General features: G+C 42.0%; 2 protein-coding genes across 3 annotated transcripts in view; both read left to right on the top strand.

Annotated features, from left to right (window-relative positions):
• Positions 1-10663, top strand: part of LOC106601625 (B-cell receptor CD22-like) — a 37457-nt gene extending 26794 nt beyond the window's left edge. Inside the window, exons 9-14 of the mRNA XM_045712628.1 lie at positions 7918-8196; positions 8398-8661; positions 8828-8918; positions 9025-9079; positions 9163-9398; positions 10452-10663. Coding sequence (XP_045568584.1) covers positions 7918-8196; positions 8398-8661; positions 8828-8918; positions 9025-9079; positions 9163-9398; positions 10452-10518 — 992 coding nt within the window. The 3' untranslated portion in view covers positions 10519-10663. The remainder of the gene's footprint in view (positions 1-7917; positions 8197-8397; positions 8662-8827; positions 8919-9024; positions 9080-9162; positions 9399-10451) is intronic.
• Positions 10664-15967: 5304 nt separating this feature from the next.
• LOC106601636 (B-cell receptor CD22) lies at positions 15968-24381 on the top strand. Of its 2 annotated transcripts, XM_045712629.1 has the most exons (10): positions 15973-16806; positions 17685-17762; positions 18021-18365; positions 21458-21679; positions 22276-22542; positions 22778-23041; positions 23243-23330; positions 23434-23488; positions 23574-23800; positions 24123-24381. In XM_045712629.1, the coding sequence occupies exons 2-10, from the start codon at positions 17708-17710 to the stop codon at positions 24202-24204; spliced, it is 1605 nt and encodes a 534-aa protein (XP_045568585.1). In that variant the 5' UTR covers positions 15973-16806; positions 17685-17707; the 3' UTR covers positions 24205-24381. The 2 variants fall into 2 exon arrangements, with proteins under 2 accessions (XP_045568586.1, XP_045568585.1); XM_045712630.1 differs by lacking the exon at positions 18021-18365 and having other exon boundaries at positions 15968-16806; positions 24123-24308.
• Positions 24382-25117: the final 736 nt, after the last annotated feature.

The raw sequence follows: 25117 nt of genomic DNA, 5'->3' as shown, positions 1-25117 counted from the left end.
GTGAACCGGAGGGCCTTGTTGTGGTCACAATAACAACCCTTTGTCAGACATCCCTGTGGTCCTTCACACATTCCTGAGTCAGTACCTAGGGATTAGTAGAGGTCATCCAGACCGTTTTTACATGTATAAACAGCTGGATCTCATCTGAGCGGTTAGCTGACAATGCCGAGACCCGCTACGTACTTAATGCTGATTGGTTTAGGTTCTGTCCACTATAGTTCTGTCTGGTCAGAACATGGTGTTGAGGCCCGTCACTCTACTCTTGATGGTCACCACCACCACATACATACAGACACAGCTGTTTCCATTTGAAGATGTTTTATATTATTGTGTGGTTATATTCGCTGGTCTCACACTTCAGTAAGGAACTGCATGTCAAAAGTCTGTCAGCAACACAACACTTCTTCTCAAGACTGAAGATGCCGTGCACTAACTAAAGGTGAGGGGAGGCGGTGTCCTGCAGCGCATCCAAGTACCCTGATTGGTTGGATGAACAGCAGTGTGAAGGGTGATTGACAGGGCTGCAGGCCAATCAAGTTGAGAAGGCAAACACATGCACACAGTCATACCATGCCCATTGGGCTCTGGTCAGAGGTAGTGCACTATAGGGATTGGGGTGTCATTTTGGACGTACCCAGTGCAACAGAATGATATTGGCATGTTGTACTACTACAAACGTGTGTGTTTGTGTGGTTAAATGTGACTTTGTCAAGTAGCCAGTGTTGTGTTCCACCATTCTATCTGATTCATTTCCAGTTTGTTATGTTGTTATTATCCCAACATTGTTGAGGACATTATTATTAGGATGGTGCAGTAATGTTGAGATGCCAATAGGGAGATCTGTAGTCTAGAACACTGGAATCTTCAGTACCACTTTGATACAGCTGATGAGTGTAAATTTTAATGGGTTTGTAGAATAGAATGAAAATCTAATCAAAAGGTTACCGTGAAATGCTTACATACAAGTCCATGGAGCTTACCAGCTGTCAGCAGCATACCACCCTGCATCCCACTGCTAGCTTGCCTCTGAAGCTAAGCAGTGTTCACCCTGGTCAGTCCCTGGATGGGAGACCAGAACCTACTGGCAGTGGTGTTGGAGGGCCAGTAGGAGGCACTCTTTCCTCAGATCAAAATTATTATATGCCCGAGGGCAGTGATTGGGGATATTGCTCTGTATAGGGTGCTGTCTTTTGGATGGGACATTAAATGGGTGTCCTGACTCTCTGTGGTCACTAAAGATCCCATGGCACTTGTTGTAAGAGTAGGGGTGTTAACCCCAGTGTCCTAGCTAAAATTCTTGATCTGTCGCTCATGCCACCTAATCATCCCCTTATTTGAATTGGCTCATTCATGCCCCCTCCTCTTACCTTTGAACTATTCCCCAGGTTGTTGTTGTAAGTGAGAATGTGTTTTCAGTCAACTTACCTGGAAAAATAAGGCTTAGATAAATAATAATAAATATATATAGAACTTTGACCTTGTCCATGTAGAACTGAGAGGGGCAAGGCAACACATTCTAAGATATTATAAACATTCTAAATAGTTGGCTATAGTAAACACATTCTAAGATATTATAAACATTCCATATAGCAGGCTATAGTAAACACATTATAAGATATTATAAACATTCCAAATAGTAGGCTATAGTAAACACATTCTAAGATATTATAAACATTCTAAATAGTAGGCTACAGTAAACACATTCTAAGATATTATAAACATTCTAAATAGTAGGCTATAGTAAACACATTCTAAGATATTATAAACATTCTAAATAGTAGGCTACAGTAAACACATTCTAAGATATTATGAACATTCCAAATAGCAGGCTATAGTAAACACATTCTAAGATATTATAAACATTCCAAATAGCAGGCTATAGTAAACACTATTCTGACGTGCTGGTCTGGTCCTCATGTATGTTAATGACTTAAAGAGGAAGGAAAGGACAGTTCTGCATCAGCTACTTGTGTTCTGACTACTATAAATATGTATCAACCACAGAACCAACACTTACTAGCAGTTCCCACTCACTACCAGTCAGTTGACTCACTGTACAAGACCTCTCCCCTTCAGTCTGTAAGTACTCTTGATATCTTGAAATATAGTTGTTTGTTTTTAGCCACAAGTCATGTACTCAAGGGTCTCAGACTTGGAGTGCTGATCTAGGATCAGGTCCTGCTGGTCCATATAATTATGATCTAAATGGGAAAACTAATCCTAGATCCTACTCTGAGACACTTTGTGAATACAGACACTATCATATAATGATGATATTAAAGGTATGTGTGTGTGACTTACTGTTTATCCTCACAGCTTGGGGATAGGAGCTATCATTGAACCTGGTGGTCAGTCTTTAGGCTGCTGTACAGCTTGACGGACCGTAGAGGATTGAACATTTATCCTCCTATATTTGGGGTTCTGAGAATAAAACAGCTTCAGAATAATCAATGTAGAAATATGTGTTTACAGTTCTACACATCTGTTCAATAAGTGATTGTTGTTGTTGTTGTTGATGATGATTATGACTTTATTTTATCCATTAGATCTTTTTTTCTTGCATCATACATCATGTCATCTTAAATAGACAGACGTAGACAGACATGCAACACATCACACACATTACATACATAGTACAATAGACTTACAGACAGACAGTATTCACATAGACAACCATATAACACAATACAGCACAACACAATATGAGCCTGGTTCATTTTCAGTAATGAGGCCCTGTACCCCATTTACAGTTTCTACTTCAATGTATCAGGTGGAGTTATTCACCAGCTATAGAGTGAGTTGTTGTTTATGTTTCTAAGACTGCAGGGTGGGAGATGCAACAATGGCCTTGAGAACAGCAGGAAGTGTGTTGGTGGTCTTTCTCTGATCTGTAGCAGGTATGGTCTCACTCTTAATTGTATTATAGTATCCTTAGACATTTCTAAAAGAATACATATCTTGATGTTATTCTGGAGTGTTCAGTGGTGTCGTCTGTTAGGAATCTCCACTTCACTTTTATAGCTTCTTTTCACACCTCAATAAGTGCAGCTGTAGTTTCCATTCACACTCAACTCAGCAACTACAGACACAAAGTGTGGACAAAACCCTACTGTTAGTGTAAGCCATTAGGTAATACCCTTGTGTTGTGTGAATGTTTCAGTGGTACTGGGTCAGACTGGCTGGAGTGTGACTTACACCAAGAAGAGTATCTGTGCCTTTAAGGGGTCAAAAGTGGAGCTGTCCTGCTCTTACACATATCCCAGCGTTCATACAATCACAACAACCTTCTGGTTCACTAAATATGATGCTGAGGGGAAACCTGTGAGTCTGAGAGATGACCCAGACTACAATCGTCGTGTGACGTACCATAGAGATAAGAAGAATAGACTGACAATCAGAGACCTGAGAGAGAAAGACTCAGCTACGTACAAGTTCAGATTTATAACAGATCATACTGGAGGGAAATATACTGGTGATCCTGGAGTCACTCTGTCTGTAACAGGTACAGTAACATTCTATATACTGGTGATCCTGGAGTCTCTCTGTCTGTAACAGGTACAGTAACATTCTATATACTGGTGATCCTGGAGTCTCTCTGTCTGTAACAGGTACAGTAACATTCTATATACTGGTGATCCTGGAGTCTCTCTGTCTGTCACAGGTACAGTAACATTCTATATACTGGTGATCCTGGAGTTACTCTGTCTGTCACAGGTACAGTAACATTCTATATACTGGTGATCCTGGAGTCTCTCTGTCTGTCACAGGTACAGTAACATTCTATATACTGGTGATCCTGGAGTCACTCTGTCTGTCACAGGTACAGTAAAATTCTATATACTGGTGATCCTGGAGTCTCTCTGTCTGTAACAGGTACAGTAACATTCTATATACTGGTGATCCTGGAGTCTCTGTCTGTTACAGGTACAGTAACATTCTATATACTGGTGATCCTGGAGTCTCTCTGTCTGTAACAGGTACAGTAACATTCTATATACTGGTGATCCTGGAGTCTCTCTGTCTGTAACAGGTACAGTAACATTCTATATACTGGTGATCCTGGAGTTACTCTGTCTGTCACAGGTACAGTAACATTCTATATACTGGTGATCCTGGAGTCACTCTGTCTGTAACAGGTACAGTAACATTCTATATACTGGTGATCCTGGAGTCTCTCTGTCTGTAACAGGTACAGTAACATTCTATATACTGGTGATCCTGGAGTCTCTCTGTCTGTCACAGGTACAGTAACATTCTATATACTGGTGATCCTGGAGTTACTCTGTCACAGGTACAGTAACATTCTATATACTACTTTTCTTTCCTTTTCAAATCTTTATTTATTTATTTGAGGTTTTGCAGGATGAAATCTATTGAGATGCATCACCTAGTTTTCAAGTGTTTAAATGAAAAAAGCAAAGCAAACTATACTTACTAACAAGAATAATATGGCAACTAATCAAATCAAATTTTATTAGTCACATACACATGGTTAGCAGATGTTAATGCGAGTGTAGCGAAATGATTGTGCTTCTAGTTGCAACAATGCAGTAATAACTAACAAGTAATCTAACAAATTCACAACAACTACCTTATTCACACAAATGTAAAGGGATGAATGGGAATATGTACATATAAATATACGGATGAGCGATAGCCGTGCGGCATAGGCAAGATGCAGTAGTCTTTGATGTACCTGTACTGACCTCGCCTTCTGGATGTTAGCGGGGTGAACAGGCAGTGCCTCGGGTGGTTGTTGTCCTTGATTATCTTTTTGGCCTTCCTGTGACATCGGGTGGTGTAGGTGTCCCGGAGGGCAGGTAGTTTGCACCCGGTGATGCGTTGTGCAGACCTCAATACCCTCTGGAGAGCCTTATGGTTGTGGGCGGAGCAGCTGCCGTACCAGGCGGTGATACAGCCTTCAGGATGCTCTCGATTGTGCATCTGTAACAGTTTGTGAGTGTTTTAGGTGACAATCCACATTTCTTCAGCCTCCTGAGGTTGAAGAGGCGCTGTTGCACCTTCTTCACCACGCTGTCTGTGTTGGAGGACCATTTCAGTTTGTCCGTGATGTGTACGCCGAGGAACTTAAAAGGGGGGGTGCTCCCTCTGCTGTTTCCTTAAGTCCACGATCATCTCCTTTGTTTTGTTGACGTTGAGTGAGAGGTTATTTTCCTGACACCACACTCCGAGGGCCCTCACCTCCTCCCTGTAGGCCGTCTCGTCATTGTTGGTAATCAAGCTTACTACTGTAGTGTCGTCTGCAAACTTGATGATTGAGTTGGATGCGTGCATGGCCACGCAGTCATGGGTGAACAGGGAGTACAGGAGAGGTCTCAGAACACACCCTTGTGGGGCCCCAGTGTTGCGGATGAGCAGGGTGGAGATGTTGTTTCCTACCTTCACCACCAGCGGGCGGCCCGTCAGGAAGTCCAGGACCCAGTTGCACAGTGCGGGGTCGAGACCCAGGGTCTCGAGCTTAATGACGAGTTTGTAGGGTACTATGGTGTTAAATGCTGAGCTGTAGTCAATGAACAGCATTCTCACATATGTATTCCTCCTGTCCAGATGGGATACTGCAGTGTGCAGTGTGATGGCGATTGCATCGTCAGTGGACCCGTTGGGGCGGTAAGCGAATTGGAGTGGGTCTAGGGTGACAGGTAGGGTGGAGGTGATATGATCCTTGACTAGTCTCTCAAAGCACTTCATGATGACAGAAGTGAGTGCTATGGGGCGATAGTAATTTAGTTCAGATAGCTTAGCTTTCTTGGGAACAGGAACACTGGTTTCCATCTTGAAGCATGTGGAGACAACAGACTGGGATAGGGATTGGTTGAATATGTCCGTAAATACACCAGCCAGCTGGTCTGCACATGCTCAGAGGACACAGCTAGGGATGCTGTCTGGGCCGGCAGCCTTGTGAGGGTTAACACGGTTAATGTTTTACTCACGTCGGCCACGGAGAAGGAGAGCCCACAGGTTTTGATAGCGGGCCATGTCAGTGGCACTGTATAGTCCTCAAAGCGAGCAAAGAAGTTGTTTATTCTGTCTGGGAGCAAGACATTGATGTTATCTTTTAGTAATCCGTGATTGACTGTAGACCCTGCCACTTGCGTCTCATATTTGGGCCGTTGAATTGCTACTCTACTTTGTCTCGATACTAACGCTTTGCTTGTTTGATCGCTCACCGAGTCAGCGTATTCATAAATGTTGTTGTCTGAGGCTACCCGCAACACATCCCATTCCACGTGATCAAAGCAATCTTGAAGCGTGGAATCCGATTAGTCAGACCAGCGTTGGACAGATCTGAGCACGGGCATTTCCTGTTTTAGTTTCTGTCTATAGGCTTGGAGTAACAAAATGGAGTCAAGGTCAGATTTGTCGAAAGCAGGGCGAGGTAGGACTCAGCTGAGTATCGCTTCACTTTTAAAACAGACAACTTTGAATGGGGTCATAGTTTCCCAGGAACAACTCTGACTGTCACAGGTAATACTACACTGTATGATACAACTGTAAATCATATTGAATTACAGGAGAAAATAAATGAACCATCCTGTTAACACAGAGGTGTATGTGGTTTTATACATATTGTTTCAGGTCTGCAGGTGAAGGTGACTCCTGCTGCAGAGGGACAGAGGACACTGACCTGTAGCACCACCTGCACTCTGACTAACAACTTCAACCCCACCTACATCTGGTACAAGAAAAGACAACCTGTAAGAAAGGCCTCCTCCCGAATGTACTCCATCAGCAGTGAGGATGCAGACAGTTACTCCTGTGCTGTAAAAGGCCACGATGGTCTCAGATCTCCTGCAGTGTGTGAGTACAGTACAATAGTACTGTCACGCCCTGATCTGTTTCACCTGTCCTTGTGATTGTCTCCACCCCCTCCAGGTGTCTCTTATTTTCCCCAGTGTATTGTTCCCTGTGTTTCCTGTCTTTCTGTGCCAGTTCGTCTTGTATATTCAAGTCAACCAGCGTGTTTTTCCCGTGCTCCTGCTTTTCTATTCTCCTTTACTAGTCCTCCCGGTTTTGACCTTTGCCTGTTTTTCTGGACTCCATTCCCGCCTACCTGACCATTCTGCCTGCCCTGACCTCTAGCCTGCTTGCCATTCTGTACCTCTGAACTGGTTTTGACCTTTTGCCTGTCCACAACCATTCTCTTACCTACCCTTTCTGGATTGTTAATAAACATCTTGGACTCTGACCATCTGCCTCCTGTGTCTGCATCTGTGTCTCACCTTGTGCCCTTATAAGTACAATATACTACTTAGCAAGTATCATGCATCTTACTTTATCAATCATTACAGAACAAAAAGCCTTTTTTACTCATTGTCTATATTACTGTAAAATCTTAGAATTATTATGAAAGTATTGTGACGTTAAGGCTTTGGGACATTAATCTTTTACATCAGACAAACCAAAGAGCACCTCAGTGTCAGTCAGTCCCTCTGGTGAAATAGTGGAGGACAGTTCAGTGACTCTGACCTGCAGCAGTGATGCCAACCCACCTGTGGACAAATACACCTGGTACAAGAAGAATGGAGGTGACTATCAGAGTATGACAGGACCACAGCATGTCTTCAATCAAATCCAGTCATCTGACACTGGAGAGTACTACTGTGAGGCCCAGAATGAGATGGGGACAGACAGGTCTAGGACCATAAACATGGATGTGAAGTGTGAGTAAAGTACAGCTCAGTGTTTGAATGATAAGGTAGCAAAACAATTGGAATTAAATGCATTAGTCCTAAAGCATAACATCTCCATCTGTATTTATTAACGTTTTGTGTAAGTTAGAGTTTTAGATAGTTCTCTGACTTAACAGATCATTTATTTTTGACATGACATTTGTAAATATACTACGGTCATAAATATACTACTGTCATATCCTTCTGACAAATTCTCCTTTACCAGACGGCCCAAAGAGCACCTCAGTGTCAGTCAGTCCCTCTGGTGAAATAGTGGAGGACAGTTCAGTGACTCTGACCTGCAGCAGTGATGCCAACCCACCTGTGGACAAATACACCTGGTACAAGAAGAATGGAGTCTACTATCCATCAACCACCTATATGACCACAGGACCACATCTTGTCTTCAATCATATCAAGTCCTCAGTCACTGGAGAGTACTACTGTGAGGCCTGGAATGGGATTAAGACAGGGAGGTCTGAGTATATCAACATCAATGTGAGATGTGAGTAAAGTACAGCTCAGTATCACATGTGTTCCTGTTAATGTTTTGTGTTAGTGGATTCTATTTTTAATAGTCTGGCTTCACAGATTTTGACATATCATGACCATTATAATCATCTGAAAAATTCTAATTTATTTTTTTACGTTTAATTTGTAAATATACTACTGTCATAACCCTCTGATAAATTCTCCTTAACATCAGATAAACCAAAGAACACCTCAGTATCAGTCAGTCCCTCTGGTGAAATAGTGGAGGGCAGTTCAGTGACTCTGACCTGCAGCAGTGATGCCAACCCACCTGTGGACAAATACATCTGGTACTTTCAAAATAAGACTTTTCTAAATGGATTTGGACAGATGTACAACATAAGTAAGTTCAAGTCTAAGGACAATGGACATTACCACTGTGAGGCCTGGAATGGAAGAGGATCTAGGAACTCTACAGCTCTGATGATCATTTTACCAGGTGAACTTTCATCTTCAATATTTCAACACAAAATTACATTTCAATCTAATACTAATAATTATACTTTAGCGTATCATACTTTGTTTAATAATTATATATACATTGAGATTAGATCAGTTAACAAATATTGTACTATTGTACTCATATCATTCATATTTTATTATAGGGAAACAAACATCAGTTCTGAATGCAGCTGCAGGAATCATAGTGGTTGTTCTGGTTCTCATCCTCTGTCTCTCTGGCTTCATGTGGTTCAGGTGAGTGATTCTTTTAAAGATTATTTCACTCTAACTCTTTTTTTATTAACTTCATTTGTTCATTAATTCATTAAATAATAAATGTATTAATTAATGTGCAAACCAGGAAGAAGGCCTCCATATCCACCTCTGACACAAGAGACATATCAGAGAATGTACAGGTGAGTCTGTTACAATCAGATTATTTGTATTGCTTTGTGGAACATTTCTACTCATTATGTTGTCTGTCCTCTCTTCCCATCAGGGAGACTCTAGTCCAGTGTATGAAAACGTCTCAAGCATGGCCATGGCCCCTACTGCAACAAAGACAGCAGCCACCGTCATCCAGGATGATGTTCACTATGCCAGTGTCCACTTCTCTCGCTTCAAAAACCAGGAAGTGCCTCTGTACTCCACCGTCCAACTGCATCAACCCCAGAAACAGGACGAGGATGTCCAGTACGATGCTGTGAAATTCAACCTCCCCAGTGCTGCCAACCGGTGAGCATATTCTGCCATTAAAATAACATAGAGCCAATTCTAGAGCATTGTGGATACACCACATTAAAGGAGAAGTTGGCTTTTTTTACAACCAAATTTCAGTTTTTGATGTAAATGTTATAGAAGGGTCCAGACACCTTTTATTGCGACTTCACTTGTTTTAGAGAAACTTACCCCAACCAGCAATTCACTTCCTCATCCTCGTTGTGCAGTACGGAGGCTCTGAAAAAACATGAACAAATGCTCCAAGAACTCCCAAATACTGTCTTTTAGAAACAGAAAGCTCTCAGTATAGTGATGCAGGTCTTTAGATGTAACAGTTGTACACATGAAATTGTGTCATTCCAAACGTTATCCACAACGTTATATTCCATTTTGTGTGACTCGTGCTGTTTCCCCATCCAACTGTTCTATTCTCTGTGTATCATGCTGCTAGAACGGACGAGAGGCATCGTTCAAGTCTCAACAACATGGAACATAACGTTGCGGATAAAGTTCTGAATGACACAATTTCATGTGTACAACATCTAAAGACAAGCATCACTATAGACTACTTAGAGCTTTTGTTTTTAAAAGGATGTTTTGGGGTGTTTTTGGAGCCCACTGAACAACGAGGATGAGGAAGTGAATAGATGGTTGGGGATAGTTCCTCAAAAAAGAGTGAATTCGCCCCCAAAAAATCTGGACCCTCCTATAACATTCCAGTTACATATGTTTTTAGATTTGGTTGTAAACAAGCTATATTCTTGATTACAGCTCATTCATATGCTGCTGCTTATTGAACGAGAAGACCATGATGTCATTAATAAGTGAAAGAGTTGACCCTCAGTGGCCATTAGCGATGTAATTTCCTTACAAACCCAACAATATAATGAGAGAGTGGTGGTTTTGATGAACTGTTCTGTGTTCCAAATGGAACCCTATTCCCTATTTAGTGCACTACTTTTCACCAGAGCCATATAGGCCTTGGTCAAAGTAATGCACTATAAAGAGTATATGAAGGTTTTTTGGGGGGATGCAGATTCTGTTTAATTTCTGTTTCTCTCTCTTCAGACCCACAGCAGCACAAGCAGCTGAGGAGGACTCCTCTGTTCTCTACAGTACAGTCAACAAACCCTGAACCAAGAAGAGCTGAACACAACAAACCCAGAAGACCTGAACACAACAAACCCAGAAACAAGAGGACCTGAACACAACAAACCCAGTACCAAGAAGACCTGAACACAACAAACCCAGTACCAAGAAGACCTGAACACAACAAACCCAGAACCAAGAAGACCTGAACACAACAAACCCAGACCCAAGAAGACCTGAACACAACAAACCCAGACCCAAGAAGACCTGAACAGAACAAACCCAGAACCAAGAAGACCTGAACACAACAAACCCAGAAGACCTGAACACAACAAACCCAGAAGACCTGAACACAACAAACCCAGAAGACCTGAACACAACAAACCCAGAAGACCTGAACACAACAAACCCAGAAGACCTGAACACAACAAACCCAGAAGACCTGAACACAACAAACCCAGAACCAAGAAGACCTGAACACAACAAACCCAGAACCCAGAGGACCTGAACACAACAAACCCAGAGGACCTGAACACAACAAACCCAGGAGGACCTGAACACAACAAACCCAGAACCCAGGAGGACCTGAACACAACAAACCCAGAACCCAGGAGGACCTGAACACAACAAACCCAGAACCCAGGAGGACCTGAACACAACAATCCCAGAACCAAGAGGACCTGAACACAACAAACCCAGAGGACCTGAACACAACAAACCCAGAACCAAGAGGACCTGAACACAACAAACCCAGAACCAAGAGGACCTGAACACAACAAACCCAGTACCCAGAAGACCTGAACACAACAAGTTTGACAGAAACCTTGTATATCTGGACCTGTCTAGTCCAACTAAGTGTTATAATAATATATCATGATATGCCATTTAGAAATGCTTTCATCCAAAGTGAGTTATTATGTGTGGATCCATCTTTCATGCCGGTGGCCCCATTGGGAATTGAACCCAAACACCATGTTCTACCAACTGAGCCACAGGACTATTGTATTCACACTTAGTTGCAGTGCTGATCTAGGGTCAGTTTTGCCTTTTAAACGATGATGAATAAGAGGGGGAACCTTGTAAATAATTTGTATGTTAAATATTTTTCCATTCATTTTTTAAGTAACATGGAACAGAATCTGAACACAATGACTTTGCTTTGAATTTCTGAAATAGCCTCGATGGACAGTTATATTTTATATGAAGGCTGAGAACATTATAAATATGTTTTAATTACTTCTTGATGTTCGCTCACAGGAACAATACTTCTATTCTACAGTACCATTCTGTTACAATCTACAGTACAGTACACTTATGTTACATTCTACAGTCCTGTACAGTACACTTATGTTACATTCTACAGTACTATTCTATTACGGTACATTCTACAGTACTATTCTGTTGCAGTATACTGTACTATTCTATTACATTATACAGTCCTATTATATTACAGTACTGTACTATTCTATTACATTCTACTGTACTATTACATTCTATTGTACTGTACTATTCTGTTACATTCTACAGTCCTGTACAGTACACTTATGTTACATTCTACAGTACTATTCTATTACGGTACATTCTACAGTACTATTCTGTTGCAGTATACTGTACTATTCTATTACAGTACTGTACTATTCTATTACATTCTACTGTACTATTACATTCTACAGTACTGTACTATTACATTCTACAGCACTGTACTTTATATTACAGTATACAGTACTGTTTCAATTCTACTACCATCTACAGTACTGTACTATTACAGTACTGTACTATTACATTCTACAGTACAGTACTATTCTATTACATTATACAGTACTGTACTATTACAGTATACCGTACTAATACATTCTGCAGTACTAATACATTCTACAATACTAATACATTCTGCAGTACTGTACTATTCTATTACAGTATACAGTCCTGTTTCTATTCTATTGCAGTATACAGTACTGTTTCTATTCTATTACATTATACAGTCCTGTACTATTCTGTTACATTATACAGTACTGTTTCTATTCTATTACAGTATACAGTACTGTTTCTATTCTATTACATTATACAATACCATATCTTTTCTATTATATTATACAGTACTGTACTATTACAGTATACAGTACTGTTTCTATTCTATTATTCTACAGTCCTGTACTATTCTATTACAGTATACAGTACTATTCTATTACATTATACAGTACTGTACTATTCTATTACAGTATACAGTACTGTAAGATGATACATCATATTTACCTGATATGTTCATATACATTTATTATTGGTTTTATGACAAAGTTATGGTAATATTTTACCTCAATGTTCGGATGCAACGTTTCTTATCACTTTGTAGTGTCTGACTGTCATTAATGTGATGACATGCTATTTTATCAAATCCATTACCTAATGTTTAATTCAATCAAATAATCAATTAAATCATGCAACAATTAACTCACTAATAACCTGGGGCACCACAGAGAAGCTTATTTAAAGGAGTTCCGTCTTCCGAAATAACTCTTACAGATCTAAAAATATCTTACATTTCAGTCATCCATTATTCTTGACCTCAGTCTCATCTGAACGTCGTAAAAGTCTTGGTTATCTGCACGAACTCTGGTTTCCATAACGAATCAGCAATATACACAAATTGGCTTATTTAGTTAGTAACTAACTAAATAATCACACAGAATTCCATAAACAAACAGTAGATATTGGACCGGATGGGAGAGTGGAGATCCATGAAGGGGTACGTTTTACCCCCCTGACAGCCCTAATGAGTCTGTGTTTGGGGATAGAGGAGAGCTAGGGGTGGAGGCTGTGGGCTAAATATGGGCATCCTGTCCAGAAATTCCTCAATGGTGACCACACCATCTTTGTTCTTGTCCATTTTCTAACAGAGAAACAGTTGAATATGCAACCCTTTCTCCTCCCTGAGGGTGTCTCAGTGGGAGTGGGATATGCAAAAAACACATTTCCATTTCACACCACACACACACTGTACAGGTTACACACCTACATCTGAAACAGGATAAATATAAGCACAACCTATTTGACCTTTTTGGTCCTGGTTGTTCATAAGGTCTGAGTGTACCAATAAGGAGAAGATTATGTCCCCGGGATCCTTTTAAAACACTTTGTGGAAACCACAGGATGTAGACGTATCTAACCCCTAACCCTGCTGTTTCCTGAAGTCCACAATCATCTCCTTTGTTTTGTTGACATTGAGTGTGAGGTTATTGTCCTGACATCACACTCCGAGGGCCCTCACCTCCTCCTTGTAGGCCGTCTCGTCGTTGTTGGTAATCAAGCCTACCACTGTAGTGTCACCTGCAAACTTGATGATTGAGTTGGAGGCGTGCATGGCCACGCAGTTGTGGGTGAACAGGGAGTACAGGAGAGGTCTCAGAACACACCCTTGTGGGGCCCCAGTGTTGAGGATCAGCAGGGTGGAGATGTTGTTTCCTACCCTCACCACCTGGGGGCTGCCCGTCAGGAAGTCCAGGACCCAGTTGCACAGGGAGGGGTCGAGACCCAGAGTCTCGAGCTTAATGACGAGTTTGGAGGGTACTATGGTGTTAAATGCTGAGCTGTAATCGATGAACAGCATTCTTACATAGGTATTCCTCTTGTCCAGATGGGTTATGGCAGTGTTCAGTGTGATGGCGATTGCGTCGTCTGTGGACCTATTGGGTCGGTAAGCAAATTGGAGTGGGTCTAGGGTGACAGGTAGGGTGGCGGTGATATGGTCCTTGACTAGTCTCTCAAAGCACTTCATGATGACGGAAGTGAGTGCTACAGGGCGGTAGTCATTCAGCTCAGTTACCTTAGCTTTCTTGGGAACAGGAACAATGGTGGCTCTCTTGAAGCATGTGGGGACAGCAGACTGGGATAAGGATTGATTGAATATGTCGTAAACACACCAGCCAGCTGGTCTGTGCATGCTCTTAGGACGCCTCCGGGAATGCCGTCTGGGCCTGCAGCCTTGCGAGGGTTAACACGTTTAAATGTTTTACTCACGTTGGCTACAGTGAAGGAGAGCCCGCAGGTTTTGGTAGTGGGCCATGTCAGTGGTACTGTATTGTCCTCAAAGCGAGCAAAAAACTTGTTTAGTCTCTCTGGGAGCAAGGCATCGTGATCCGCGATGGGGCTGGTTTTCCTTTTGTAGTCCGTGATTGACTGTAGACCCTGCCACATACCTCTCGTGTCTGAGCCGTTGAATTGTGACTCCACTTTGTCTCTGTACTGACGCTTAGCTTGTTTGATTGCCTTGCGGAGGGAATAACTACACTGTTTGTATTCGGTCATGTTTCCGGTCACCTTGCCCTGATTAAAAGCAGTGGTTCGCGCGTTCAGTTTTGCGTGAATGCTGCCATCAATCCACGGGTATGAATGTGTGTGTGTATAGACAAAAGTCATTAAAATGTCCAAAACTCTTCTTGGCCAAATGTCGATAGTCCCACACAAAATCAATACAGTTCAAAACAAATTCACGCCATCACCCTTCAACTAAAAGGTCAAACAGTCCTAAAGTGCATTATTAGTACACTGAAGGCACTGAACATAACAGAGAGGGCAGCACAAAGAGAACATATTCAGTGTAATGAACTGAAGAAGAAAGAGAGATGGTCTTAGCTGTTGCGTCCAGGCTTGAACGTGCATATGCCCGTCTGACACAATCCTCGGTTGTTTGCTTGACAAAAACTTGTAACAATGTTGCTAGTAATCGATTAGATCAGAGGATAGAATGGTCCAAACTCGTCAGGAGGAGCGCGATAACAAAGGAGATCAACTTTCATAACCTAAGCACGCTGAAACTAAACAAGACTTCCGCAGAGTTAGAAAAACACGTTCAAAACTGAACAGCCAACTGACGAGGTCGGAAGAGCCGTCTTGATTTCCTCTTTCCTGACTGCTGCTGCGCTCTTAAAGTGACGGTGCACGGTGAAGGCTCCATGTAGGATTTCGTTACTAGTGTTTGTGTGCTTAAATGTGACTTTGTCAAGTAGTAGCCAGTGTTGTGTTTCACCATTCTATCTGATGTATTGTCAGTTTGTAATGTTGTTATTAGTCCAACATTATTGAGGACATTATTATTAGGATGGTGCAGTAATGTTGAGATGCCAGTAGGAGGAGCTCTAGTCTAGAACACTGGAACGTTCAGTACCACTTTGATACAGCTGATGAGGAGTGTAAATTGAATGGGTTTGTAGAATAGAATGAATGACATCATGGAACTGACCAAATGTAAATGGAACTTTGACCTGTTCCATGTAGAACTCAGAGGGACAAGGCAACACATTATAAGATATTATTTAACATTCGAAATAGTAGGCTACAGTAAACATGATTCTGTATTTAGTCAATATAATACATTGGAAATGGGCCACATTTAGAAAATGTAAACCCACTCCTCAAATGAAGAAATACAACTAGATATGCAGTCTGTTGTGTATTTTCTATTGAAATAAAACCTCCCCTTTCTGATGTGCTGGTCTGGTCCTCATGTATGTTAATGACTTAAAGAGGAAGGAAGTTCTGCATCAGATACTTGTGTCTTAAATACTTTAAATATGTATCAACCACAGAATTCACACTTACTGTCAGTTTCCATGCATTACCAGTAAGTTGACTCATTGTACAAGACCTCTCCCCTTCACTATGTAAGTACACTTGACAATATCTTGAAATATAGTTTTTGTTGTTGTTCACCATTCTATCTGATTCATTTACAGTTTGTAATGTTGTTATTAGTCCAACATTATTGAGGACATAAATATTTGACGGCTGCAGTAATGTTGAGATGCCACTAGGCGGAGATCTAGTCCAGAACAATGTTCCGTCAGTAGCACTTTGATGAGAGTAAATTGAATGGGTTTGTAGAATAGAATGAATGACATCATGGAACTGACCAAATGTAAATGGAACTTTGACCTGTTCCATGTAGAACTCAGAGGGACAAGGCAACACATTCTAATATATTATAAACATTCCATATAGTAGGCTACAGTAAACATGATTCTGTATTTAGTCAATATAATACATTGGAAATGGGCCACATTTAGAAAATGTAAACCCACTCCTCAAATGAAGAAAGTCAACTAGATATTCAGTCTGTTGTACATTTTCTATTGAAATACAGTAACACCTCTTTCTGACGTGTTGTTCTGGTCCTCATGCATGTTAATGTCTTAAAGAGGAAGGAAAGGACAGTTCTGTATCAGCGTTCTGTGTTCTGACTACTATAAATATGTATCAACCACTGAACTGACACTTACTAGCAGTTCCCACTCACTACCAGTCAGTTGACTCACTGTACAAGACCTCTCCCCTTCAGTCTGTAAGTACTCTTGATATCTTGAAATATAGTTTTTGGTTATTTGTTTTTAGTCATTAGTCATATTCTTGAGGGTAATGTATAATTTTACTTCTTGTTATGTTTTGAGCTGTGTTTTGGTGATTACATCAGGGCCAGTATTCATAAAGTGTCATATTGCCACAGTGTTGATCTAGGATCAGGGCCCCCAGTCCATATAATTATTATATAAAAGGTGTGGTGTGTGTGTGTATGTGTGAGTGAGAGTCACTTACTGTTTATCCTCACAGCTTGGGGATAGGAGTTATCATTGAACCTGGTGGTCAGTCTTTAGGCTGCTGTACAGCTTGACGGACCGTAGAGGATTGAACATTAATCCTCCTATATTTGTGGTTCTGAGAATTAAACAGCTTCAGAACAATCAATGTAGAAATATGTGTTTACAGTACTACTGTAGTTGTTGTTATTGATGATGTTGATCCATAGTGCAATAGACAGACAGTATTCACACACACAACCATATACAGGTGTAGGATCTTAAATATAATCCTGCAACAGGACAAGTTAATTATTATGTAGATTATAATTAATGTGGTGGTTTACACCGTTTTTGTTAGGGCAAATCAAGTCTGATATTTTAAAGTGAAAATTACAAACCTTAGAAGCCTTTTTAAACCTTGAATACACTACAAGATTGCAGTTCCTGCTGAGCAGGAAAATTCTCTACAACTAAAGAGTGATCAAATTATATCCTACATCCGTAACACAATACAGCACAACACAATATGAGCCTGGTTCATTTTCAGTAATGAGGCCCTGTACCCCATTTACAGTTTCTACTTCAATGTATCAGGTGGAGTTATTCACCAGCTATAGAGTGAGTTGTTGTTTATGTTTCTAAGACTGCAGGGTGGGAGATGCAACAATGGCCTTGAGAACAGCAGGAAGTGTGTTGGTGGTCTGTCTCTGGTCTGTGACAGGTATGTTATCATTCATAATTGTATTATAGTATCCGTAGACATTTCTAAAAGCATACAGATCTTAATGTTATTCTGGTGTGTTCAGTGGTGTCGTCTGTTAGGAATCTCCACTTCACTTTTATAGCTGCATTTCACACCTCAATAAGTGTAGCTGTAGTTTCCATTCACACTCAACTCAGCAACTACAGACACAAAGTGTGGACAAAACCCTACTGTTAGTGTAAGCCATTAGGTAATACCCTTGTGTGAATGTTTCAGTGGTACTGGGTCAGACTGGCTGGAGTGTGACTTACACCAAGAAGAGTATCTGTGCCTTTAAGGGGTCAAAAGTGGAGCTGTCCTGCTCCTACACATATCCAAGTGGTAGAGTCACAAAAACCTTCTGGTTCACAAAAAATGATGCTGAGGGGAAACCTGTGAGTCTGAGTGATGACCCAGACTACAAAGGTCGTGTGACGTACTATAGAGATAATCCGAATGGACACCCCCTGACAATCAGAGACCTGAGAGAGAGAGACTCAGCTACGTACAAGTTCAGATTTATAACAGATCATCCTGGAGGGAAATATTATGGCAATCCTGGAGTCACTCTGTCTGTAACAGGTACAGTAACATTCTATATACTGGTGATCCTGGAGTCACTCTGTCTGTAACAGGTACAGTAACATTCTATATACTGGTGATCCTGGAGTCACTCTGTCTGTCACAGGTACAGTAAAATTCTATATACTGGTGATCCTGGAGTCTCTCTGTCTGTCACAGGTACAGTAACATTCTATATACTGGTGATCCTGGAGTCACTCTGTCTGTAACAGGTACAGTAACATTCTATATACTGGTGATCCTGGAGTCACTCTGTCTGTCACAGGTACAGTAACATTCTATATACTGGTGATCCTGGAGTCTCTCTGTCTGTAACAGGTACAGTAACATTCTATATACTGGTGATCCTGGAGTCACTCTGTCTGTTACAGGTACAGTAACATTCTATATACTGGTGATCCTGGAGTCTCTCTGTCTGTCACAGGTACAGTAACATTCTATATACTGGTGATCCTGGAGTCACTCTGTCTGTCACAGGTACAGTAACATTCTATATACTGGTGATCCTGGAGTCTCTCTGTCTGTAACAGGTACAGTAACATTCTATATACTGGTGATCCTGGAGTTACTCTGTCACAGGTACAGTAACATTCTATATACTACTTTTCTTTCCTTTTCAAATCTTTATTTATTTATTTGAGGTTTTGCAGGATGAAATCTATTGAGATGCATCACCTTGTTTTCAAGTGTTTCAATGAAAAAAGCAAAACAAACTATACTTACTAACAAGAATAATATGTCAACTATTCAAATCAAATGTTATTTGTCACATACACATGGTTAGCAGATGTTAATGCGAGTGTAGCGAAATGATTGTGCTTCTAGTTGCAACAATGCAGTAATAACTAACAAGTAATCTAACAAATTCACAACAACTACCTTATTCACACAAATGTAAAGGGATGAATGAGAATATGCACATATAAATATATGGATGAGCGATGGCCGTGTGGCATAGGCAAGATGCAGTAGATGGTCTAGAATACAGTATATACATATGAGATGAGTAACGTAGGATATGTAAACATTATTTAAAGTGACTAGTGATACCTTTTATTAAGTCTGTTTATTTAAGTGGCCAGAGATTTCAGTCTGTATGTTGGCAGCAGCCTCTCTATGTTAGTGATGGCTGTTTAACAGTCTATGACCTTGAGATAGAAGCTGTTTTTCAGTCTCTAGGTCCCAGCTTTGATGCACCTGTACTGACCTCGCTTTCTGGATGGTAGCGGGGTGAACAGGCAGTGGCTCGGGCGGTTGTTGTCCTTGATGATCTTTTTGGCCTTCCTGTGACATCGGGTGGTGTAGGTGTCCTGGAGGGCAGGTAGTTTGCCCCCGGTGATGCGTTGTGCAGACCTCACTACCCTCTGGAGAGCCTTACAGTTGTGGGCGGAGCAGCTGCCATACCAGGCGGTGATACAGCCTGACAGGATGCTCTCGATTGTGCATCTTTAAAAGTTTGTGAGTCTTTTAGGCGACAAGCCACATTTCTTCAGCCTCCTGAGGTTGAAGAGGCGCTGTTGCACCTTCTTCACCACGCTGTCTGTGTTGGAGGACCATTTCAGTTTGTCCGTGATGTGTACGCCGAGGAACTTAAAAGGGGGGGTGCTCCCTCTGCATTTTCCTGAAGTCCACGATCATCTCCTTTGTTTTGTTGACGTTGAGTGAGAGGTTATTTTCCTGACACCACACTCCGAGGGCCCTCACCTCCTCCCTGTAGGCCGTCTCGTTGTTGTTGGTAATCAAGCCTACCACTGTAGTGTCGTCTGCAAACTTGATGATTGAGTTGGAGGCGTGCATGGCCATGCAGTCATAGGTGAACAGGGAGTACAGGAGAGGGCTGAGAACGCACCCTTGTGGGGCCCCAGTGTTGAGGATCAGCGGGGTGGAGATGTTGTTTCCTACCCTCACCACCTGGGGGCGGCCCGTCAGGAAGTCCAGGACCCAGTTGCACCGGGCGGGTTCGAGACCCAGGGTCTCGAGCTTAATGACGAGTTTGGAGGGTACTATGGTGTTAAATGCTGAGCTGTAATCGATGAACAGCATTCTTACATAGGTATTCCTCTTGTCCAGATGGGATAGGGCAGTGTGCAGTGTGATGGTGATTGCATCGTCAGTGGACCTATTGGGGCGGTAAGCAAATTGGAGTAGGTCTAGGGTGACAGGTAGGGTGGCGGTGATATGATCCTTGACTAGTCTCTCAAAGCACTTCATGATGACAGAAGTGAGTGCAATGGGGCAATAGTCATTTAGTTCAGATAGCTTTCTTGGGAACAGGAACACTGGTTTCCATCTTGAAGCATGTGGGGACAGCAGACTGGGATAGGGATTGGTTGAATAAGTCTGTAAATACACCAGCCAGCTGGTCTGCACATGCTCAGAGGACACAGCTAGGGATGCTGTCTGGGCCGGCAGCCTTGTGAGGGTTAACACGGTTAATGTTTTACTCACGTCGGCCACGGAGAAGGAGAGCCCACAGGTTTTGATAGCGGGCCATGTCAGTGGCACTATAGTCCTCAAAGCGAGCAAACAAGTTGTTTATTCTGTCTGGGAGCAAGACATTGATGTTATCTTTTAGTAATCCGTGATTGACTGTAGACCCTGCCACATGCGTCTCATATTTGAGCCGTTGAATTGCTACTCTACTTTGTCTCGATACTAACGCTTTGCTTGTTTGATCGCTCACCGAGTCAGCGTATTCATAAATGTTGTTGTCTGAGGCTACCCGCAACACATCCCATTCCACGTGATCAAAGCAATCTTGAAGCGTGGAATCCGATTAGTCAGACCAGCGTTGGACAGATCTGAGCACGGGCATTTCCTGTTTCAGTTTCTGTCTATAGGCTTGGAGTAACAAAATGGAGTCAAGGTCAGATTTGTCGAAAGCAGGGCGAGGTAGGACTCAGCTGAGTATCGCTTCACTTTTAAAACAGACAACTTTGAATGGGGTCATAGTTTCCCAGGAACAACTCTGACTGTCACAGGTAATACTACACTGTATGATACAACTGTAAATCATATTGAATTACAGGAGAAAATAAATGAACCATCCTGTTAACACAGAGGTGTATGTGGTTTTATACATATTGTTTCAGGTCTGCAGGTGAAGGTGACTCCTGCTGCAGAGGGACAGAGGACACTGACCTGTAGCACCACCTGCACTCTGACTAACAACTTCAACCCCACCTACATCTGGTACAAGAACAGACAACCTGTAAGAAAGGCCTCCTCCCCCATGTACTCCATCAGCAGTGAGGATGCAGACAGCTACTACTGTGCTGTAAAAGGCCACGATGGTCTCAGCTCTCCTGCAGTGTGTGAGTACAGTACAATAGTACTGTCACGCCCTGATCTGTTTCACCTGCCCTTGTGATTGTCTCCACCCCCTCCAGGTGTCTCTTATTTTCCCCAGTGTATTTATCCCTGTGTTTCCTGTCTCTCTGTGCCAGTTCGTCTTGTATATTCAAGTCAACCAGCGTGTTTTTCCCGTGCTCCTGCTTTTCTATTCTCCTTTACTAGTCCTCCCGGTTTTGACCTTTGCCTGTTTTTCTGGACTCCATTCCCGCCTACCTGACCATTCTGCCTGCCCTGACCTCTAGCCTGCTTGCCATTCTGTACCTCTGAACTGGTTTTGACCTTTTGCCTGTCCACAACCATTCTCTTACCTACCCTTTCTGGATTGTTAATAAACATCTTGGACTCTGACCATCTGCCTCCTGTGTCTGCATCTGTGTCTCACCTTGTGCCCTTATAAGTACAATATACTACTTAGCAAGTATCATGCATCTTACTTTATCAATCATTACAGAACAAAAAGCCTTTTTTACTCATTGTCTATATTACTGTAAAATCTTAGAATTATTATGAAAGTATTGTGACATTAAGGCTTTGGGAAATTAATCTTTTACATCAGACAAACCAAAGAGCACCTCAGTGTCAGTCAGTCCCTCTGGTGAAATAGTGGAGGACAGTTCAGTGACTCTGACCTGCAGCAGTGATGCCAACCCACCTGTGGACAAATACACCTGGTACAAGAAGAATGGAGGTGGCTATCAGAGTATGACAGGACCACAGCATGTCTTCAATCAAATCCAGTCATCTGACACTGGAGAGTACTACTGTGAGGCCCAGAATGAGATGGGGACAGACAGGTCTAGGACCATAAACATGGATGTGAAGTGTGAGTAAAGTACAGCTCAGTGTTTGAATGATAAGGTAGCAAAACAATTGGAATTAAATGCATTAGTCCTAAAGCATAACATCTCCATCTGTATTTATTAACGTTTTGTGTAAGTTAGAGTTTTAGATAGTTCTCTGACTTAACAGATCATTTATTTTTGACATGACATTTGTAAATATACTACGGTCATAAATATACTACTGTCATATCCTTCTGACAAATTCTCCTTTACCAGACGGCCCAAAGAGCACCTCAGTGTCAGTCAGTCCCTCTGGTGAAATAGTGGAGGGCAGTTCAGTGACTCTGACCTGCAGCAGTGATGCCAACCCACCTGTGGACAAATACACCTGGTACAAGAAGAACGTAACCTCACCAAAAGCATCAGGACAGAGTTACAGCATCACTAACATCACCTCTGAGGACAGAGGAGAATACTACTGTGAGGCCCAGAATACAATAGCATCTAAGAACTCTACAGCTCTGATGATCATTGTAGCAGGTAAAGTTACATCTTCAATACAAAACTACATGTTTCAATCTAATCTTAATCAATATACTTTGTCTTATTAAACCTTAGTTTATAACTATACATTGGGTTATAAGATCCCTTAACAAGTATTGTATTAATGTCCTGTATTTAAGTTTATTTTAAGTTTATTATATCATACCATGTACTCATATCATCCATATTTTATTATAGTGAAACAAACAGTTCTGACTGCAGCTGTAGGAATCATAGTTGTTGTTCTGGTTCTCATCCTCTGTCTCTCTGGACTCATGTGTTTCAGGTGAGTGAAAATGCATATTTTTATGTTCATTACTTAAATGTAGCAGTCTGATTTGTTGTTAACATCATTAATTAATTAATTAATTAATTAATGTGCAAAACAGGAAGAAGGCCTCCAAATCCCCCTCTGACACAAGACACACAGCAGACGATGGACAGGTGAGTCTGTTGGAATCAGAAGATGACTGTGTATTCTTTGTGGAACATTTCCTTCCTCATGTTGTCTGCCCACTCGTCCCATCAGGGAGACTCTGGTCCAGTGTATGACAACGTCTCAAGCGTGGTCAAGAGTCCTACGGACAACCCCACAGACAACCAGGATGACATTCACTACGCCAGCGTCCACTTCTCTCACTCCAAAAACCAGGAAGTGCCTCTGTACTCCACCGTCCAACTGCCTCAAACCCAGAAACAGGATGAGGATGTCCAGTACTCTGCTCTGAAATTCAACTTCCCCAGTGCTGCCACCCTGTGAGCATATTCTGCAATAAGGTCATTCATATGCTGCTGCTTATTGTAGGAGATGTCGTCAATATGCAAAACAGTTGACCCCAAGTGACCACTAGTGATGTCATTTCTTAAAACTACCAACCCAACAATGGACATCTCAATACAATTACTATGACATGTCTATAATGAGGGAGTGATTTGATGATGACTTTTTTGACTGTGTTCTAAATGGCACCCTATTTCCTATTTAGTGAGCCCTATAGGCCCTGGTCAAAGGTAGTGCACTATAAAGGGTGCATTTGGGGTGCCACTCTTTGTTTCATTTCTGTTTCTCTCTCCTCAGACCCACAGCAGCACAAGCATCTGAGGAGGACCCCTCTGTTCTCTACAGTACAGTCAACAAACCCAGAACCAAGAAGAGCTGAACATTACAAACCCAGAACCAAGAAGACCTGAACACAACAAACCCAGAAACAAGAAGACCTGAACACAACAAACCCAGAACCAAGAACACCTGAACGCAACAAACCCAGAACCAAGAAGACCTGAACACAACAAACCCAGAACCAAGAAGACCTGAACGCAACAAACCCAGAACCAAGAAGACCTGAACACAACAAACCCAGAAACAAGAAGACCTGAACACAACAAACCCAGAACCAAGAAGACCTGAACACAACAAACCCAGAACCAAGAAGACCTGAACGCAACAAACCCAGAACCAAGAAGACCTGAACACAACAAACCCAGAAACAAGAAGACCTGAACACAACAAACCCAGAAACAAGAAGACCTGAACACAATAATTTAAACCAAAACCTTGTACACTATATATACAAAAGTATGTGGACATCCCTTCAAATTAGTGGATTTGGCTATTTCAGCCACACCGGTTGCTGACGGGTGTATAAAATTGAATACACAGCCATGCAATCTCCATAGCAAACATTGGCAGTAGAATGGCCTTAATTAAGAGCTCAGTGACTGCCCGTCAACTGTAAGTGCTGTTATTGTGAATTGTAAACGACTACGAGCAACAACGGCTCAGCCGCCGAAGTGGTAGGCCACACAAGCTCACAGAACGGGGCCGCTGAGAGCTGTCCTCGGTTGCCACACTCAGCACAATAACTGTTCTTCGGGAGCTTCATGAAGTGGGTTTCAATGGCCGAGCAGCCTAAGATCCCCATGCGCAATGCCAAGCGTCAGCTGGAGTGGTGTAAAGCTCGCCGCCATTGGACTCTGGAGCAGTGGAAACGCATTCTCTTGAGTAATGAATCACTCTTCACCATCTGACAGGCCCACGGATGAATCTGGGTTTGGCGGATGCCAGGAGAACGC

Source organism: Salmo salar, unplaced genomic scaffold (assembly GCF_905237065.1).
Source record: "Salmo salar unplaced genomic scaffold, Ssal_v3.1, whole genome shotgun sequence".
Lineage (NCBI taxonomy): Eukaryota > Metazoa > Chordata > Actinopteri > Salmoniformes > Salmonidae > Salmo > Salmo salar.
The sequence above is the reverse complement of the archived record's forward strand: the minus strand, read 5'-3'. Positions and strand labels throughout refer to the sequence as shown.

What these genes read in the sequence shown, in the direction of transcription:
- LOC106601636 (XM_045712629.1), top strand. Translation starts at nt 17,708, where the DNA reads ATGGCCTTGAGAACAGCAGGAAGTGTGTTGGTGGTCTGTCTCTGGTCT. An exon ending in TCTGGACTCATGTGTTTCAG is followed by an intron (nt 23,331 to 23,433) that starts GTGAGTGAAAAT and finishes TGTGCAAAACAG; the next exon opens with GAAGAAGGCCTCCAAATCCC. An exon ending in ACACAGCAGACGATGGACAG is followed by an intron (nt 23,489 to 23,573) that starts GTGAGTCTGTTG and finishes TCGTCCCATCAG; the next exon opens with GGAGACTCTGGTCCAGTGTA.